At 27.6% G+C, this 4,689-nt stretch overlaps 1 protein-coding gene across 1 annotated transcript in view; it reads right to left on the reverse strand.

Annotated features, from left to right (window-relative positions):
* LOC107648585 (protein LIKE COV 1-like) overlaps positions 1,160–4,689 on the reverse strand; it is a 4,979-nt gene continuing 1,449 nt past the window's right edge. Inside the window, exons 3-6 of the mRNA XM_016352397.2 lie at positions 4,539–4,648; positions 2,758–2,925; positions 2,402–2,626; positions 1,160–1,313 (exon numbers count right to left, since the gene is read on the reverse strand). Of these exons, the coding sequence (XP_016207883.1) occupies positions 1,204–1,313; positions 2,402–2,626; positions 2,758–2,925; positions 4,539–4,648 (613 nt within the window). The 3' untranslated portion in view covers positions 1,160–1,203. The remainder of the gene's footprint in view (positions 1,314–2,401; positions 2,627–2,757; positions 2,926–4,538; positions 4,649–4,689) is intronic.

Consider the following 4,689-nt stretch of genomic DNA (forward strand, 5'->3'; position numbering starts at 1 on the left):
AAAATTATAATCCGTATTTTAATTTATCTACATTTTAATTATCGTATCGATACATATAAATTTATTATACCGAAACAAACACCAAAATTTTATAAGCACCAAACAAATTCCGAGTTAGGATGCTAGATATCTTTGTATGCCTAAAAGGGGAAAAGAACAATGCAATTTCTTCCCATTATATTGTCTTATTTATGCTGGCAGTGCGCTTGGATCTAGCTAGTGAGTCCTCCACTTCTCCTTTCAAGTAGGACTGAACCCGGATTGGATCGAATCGAATATAGCTAAAATTTCAATTTGTTTCGCACTAAAATTATCAGATTGGATCCTATATTCGCAGTTTTTAAGTTTGAATCTGATTCGATCCGATCCGCAATCAGATCGGATATATCCTTAAAACACAAATATATTTTAAAAAATTTAATTTTATTAAAAAAATATCAATAAAATTTATTTTTCCTATTCTTTTAAATATGTTTACTTTTAAAATAATATTAAACATATTTTTTTTAAATAATAAATTAAAATAATACAACATATATGATAATTATTAGTTGAAATAAAAAATAAAAAAAATATTTACTTATTTATTTCTTTATTTTTTGCGGATACGCAGACGTGCGGATACCAACACAAAATCCGCAATCCGACGGTCCGATTAGTGTACGGATCCGATCCGATCCGAAAGTCTTGCGGGTTGGATCCATATCCGCAGTTTTTCGGATCGGATTCGGATAAACACCGCGGATGTGCGGATCGGATCCGATCTATGAACACCCCTAGCTGATGTGATATTACATTATTAGATACACACATAAAACTACTTTATACTGAGAGTACATCAAAATTAAATTATATATATATATAACCTAATCTTAAGCATAACTAAAAAATTATTGATCTAAAAGTAATTAATCTCTTAATTAGATACTATCTCACTCCAAAAAGACTCATATCCTTTGTTGGGTGTACTTGTGTTCCTTTTTTTCTACCCTACTCACCATAGAAGAAATTTTGGAACTAAAGTATTACATTTTCTCCGATTTTGTTAACCAGAAATTTAGGTTAAGTAATAAATATAATTAAAGGATATCCTCTAGAACAAGACACAAAAAAAAAAAAAGATTCTACTTGATTAGGTCAAGGGGCAAATGCCATTAAACTAAAGTTAAAGAGATGAATATATACTTTGGGTAGTATAGTTAGTTATACTTGTGATGCTGCAAAGGTTGGTATTCTTGTTCCTAATTTGCTTTGGTCAACATCCACTGTCGTCAATACTTGAGGAATTGACATCCCACCAGAAATAACAATTTCTGTTTCACATTAAGATTCAAAATTGTGCATGTTAAAAACCATTATCACATCATAATTAATCAAAAACTTCTATCAAACAAATACAGAAATAAAATTATATATAGATGCATTTTTGGAGATTAATATATTTTTCTATCATAATTCACATAATCTTAGATATATTTAATGTCGAATAATGAAGTGGACTATGATAGAACCATAACATCTTTGTGTTATTTTTTAGGGTTTGTGAATGATCTTTTAGAAAGAAATAATAAATTTTTTCCTATGGAGAAAAGTATCCTTCATAATCACATTTAAAATCTCCATCAATATATATTTTTGTGAAGATCCACAACACCTAAATATCCCCAAATTCCCAGAATTTTAGTTTCCAATGGGCATTATTTTAGAACTTTTTATTGGGAGAAGATGAATTAGTCCTTCAATACCTTTTTTTTCCCTCATAACCATTTAGAAAGATGTGTCTTATGAGTTTTATATAATAATAATAATTTCAAAATATATATTCAAAATTTAGAAGATCTAAATCTATTTCTTGTTTTTAAGTATAAATATGACATATAATATATGCTACAATTTTTTATTTCTTTTAATGATTTGATTATTTGTATTTTTTTAAAAAAATTAATAATAAATATCAAAGACTTAATATAATTTGTATTTTTTTTTAATATATGTTCTTTTATATTTTTTAAATAAATTTTCTGTTAAAAAGAAAAGACAATCCAATTGACCAATCTATCTTATGAAAACTCAAATTTAAAGCGAATTTAGTTGACAATTCGATTAGGCACCGAATTGAGCTTATTTTGCTATGCTTGGTGAGGTATATAGAGTTATGCTACGTGTACACCAAAATCAGCCATTAATATAAAATACATGTTGAAATACAAATATACATTGAAAATACATTAAATTATACATGTATTTATACACAAATATATTGGTGGCTGATCTTAGTGGCTAATTTTGGTGTACAAATAGCATTTTTATATACGATATAATTATTTAAAAACAAATTGTTTAGGGAAGATAATTTCTCCGAAGAAAATAGATTGTGGTAATTAATTAAAAGAAATTGTACCTATGCCTTCTCGGACAGACAAATTGGGCCTTAGAACATCATTAGGGTTCATGAGAAGAATGTCACCCAAATATAAGTGGTTGGTTGGAACATAAACACATAGAAGCTCTTGTTCATCTCTGTTTGTTCTCAACACTACCGATGATGTTATGAATGCCAATGCATACTCTCCAACACGTGGGTGCCTTATCAATGCCACTTCCTTGAATGCATTTGAATTTTGATCTGTCCATAGTTACAATAATGTTGTTTCTAATTATTATATATCTTTTTAGACAAAAGTAGAAACTTATATACAGTTATTTTCACATGAAATTACTAATTAAAAATTATTACATAGTTGAAAATGATTGTACCTGGTGAAATTGCTGCACTAATTTGCTTGGAGGCAGCATATATATAGCTTACAAGAGGCATTTTCTTGATGAACCATTCTCCAAGGGTTAGAACTGAAGTTCCCAACCATGATGACATGAATATTCCAACTAAGAATATGAATGTGATTGAGGTTGCAAATCCCAAACCTGTCATTGGGTTTATTAATCAAAACCATATTAGTCTTGCAAATTTCTTTACTACTTATTAAAATATTATTAGAGTGGTTAGTAGTTGGAAGTTAAGTCAGTAATAACTAGGACCTAGTTAGTAGACGGATATTTATGAAGTTAGTTGAAAGTATCTTTATAAATAACATGACTTTTGTATCATGTAAAAACAACTTTAATACAATTTTACATATATTATTATCTCCTTATTCTATTCTTTCTCCCAAAAATTTAACACTACTTATTATTATATTAGGACTATCATCACATGCATTCTTAAAGTTGAAACCCCAAGTTCCTAGATGGCACAACCCCATATGTTTGTCACTTCATTTTATGGGACAAGTTGTTAGCATTCATGTACATTAATCTATAAATCTAATTACCCATATGACTTTATATGAAAATGATGTCTAAAATATTGAGAAGTATTATATTAAACATGTTAAATTATCTAACGATTTTTGACTATATATTATCTTTACATAAAAATGTTTTCATCTGAATAATTATTTCATATACTTATGATTTTTTTTCTATTAAGATTCTACGTTCCACTAATCAAAATTAGCTACTAAATATATAATAAATTTTAGGGTAAAGTATTAAATTGATCCCCCTACATTTGAGCGTAATTCTATTTTGATCCTTAAGGTTTAAAGTGTCATATTTAAATAAAAAAAAATTCATTTAGCATCAATGTAGTCCCACCGTGAGATCAAAGTTAAATAATTAATAAAATGTCCTACATGACAGTAGTACAAGAACAAAGTTGATAATTTGGAGAATAAGTACAAGCTCTAGAGTTACAAAATCAACCGTAGATGCATCAATACATGTATTTATCATTTTTCTTAGTTTTATAAAAAATATTTCATTTAAATTATAAGAAAAATAATAAATAAATATATTGATGCATTTACGGTTGATTTTATGCCTCTAGAGCTTGTACTTATTCTCTAGATTATCGACCATGTTCTTGTACTACTGTTATGTAGAACATTTCGTTAATTATTTAACTTTGAGCTCACGATGGGACTAAATTGAAGCTAAATGAAACTTTTTTGAATTCAAATAAGACACTTTAAACCTTAAAGATCAAAATAAAATTACACCCAAAGATAGAGGACCAATTTAGTACTTTATCCTAAATTCTAAGTTTTTTTTTAGAAATTTATTGTACTATTTATTATTACTATTTTAATTCAACAAAGGTAACATATTGTTGGTTTATCAAATGAAACTATGACCTAATTTTGCAAAGGATGTGGTGATCACTTGATATTACATGAGAAAATGTCACACTAATCTTAGAGAATATCATTGCAATTTATCTTAATTATAATATATAATATCAAAGCTGGGTAACCAATAAGCACATACACAAATACTTTAGCAATAAAAGAAATAAAATTAATAAGGTGAATACTCATATGCAGTTGTTGTCTTCATGTAAGTGATTATTGAGAATCGTCATATCATAATTTAGTCAAATTTATCAAATTGTTTAACGATTTTCAACTACCAATTAATAATGTTTATAACTGAAATAATAATACTACAAGAGAGTTGATAATTAAGAACGAACTTACCAAAAATATTGATCCCTAGATGATTAAATATAGGGGAGAAGAAACTATCGACAAAGTGGATAAAACCCCAAGTGATGTAGAATGTTATAGCGATTGGAAAAAGGATTACACTGCAAAATTACATAGTATTTTGTTTAAGACACAGTGTGAA

This window comes from Arachis ipaensis, chromosome B06, assembly GCF_000816755.2.
Source record: "Arachis ipaensis cultivar K30076 chromosome B06, Araip1.1, whole genome shotgun sequence".
In the NCBI taxonomy this organism is placed as follows: domain Eukaryota; kingdom Viridiplantae; phylum Streptophyta; class Magnoliopsida; order Fabales; family Fabaceae; genus Arachis; species Arachis ipaensis.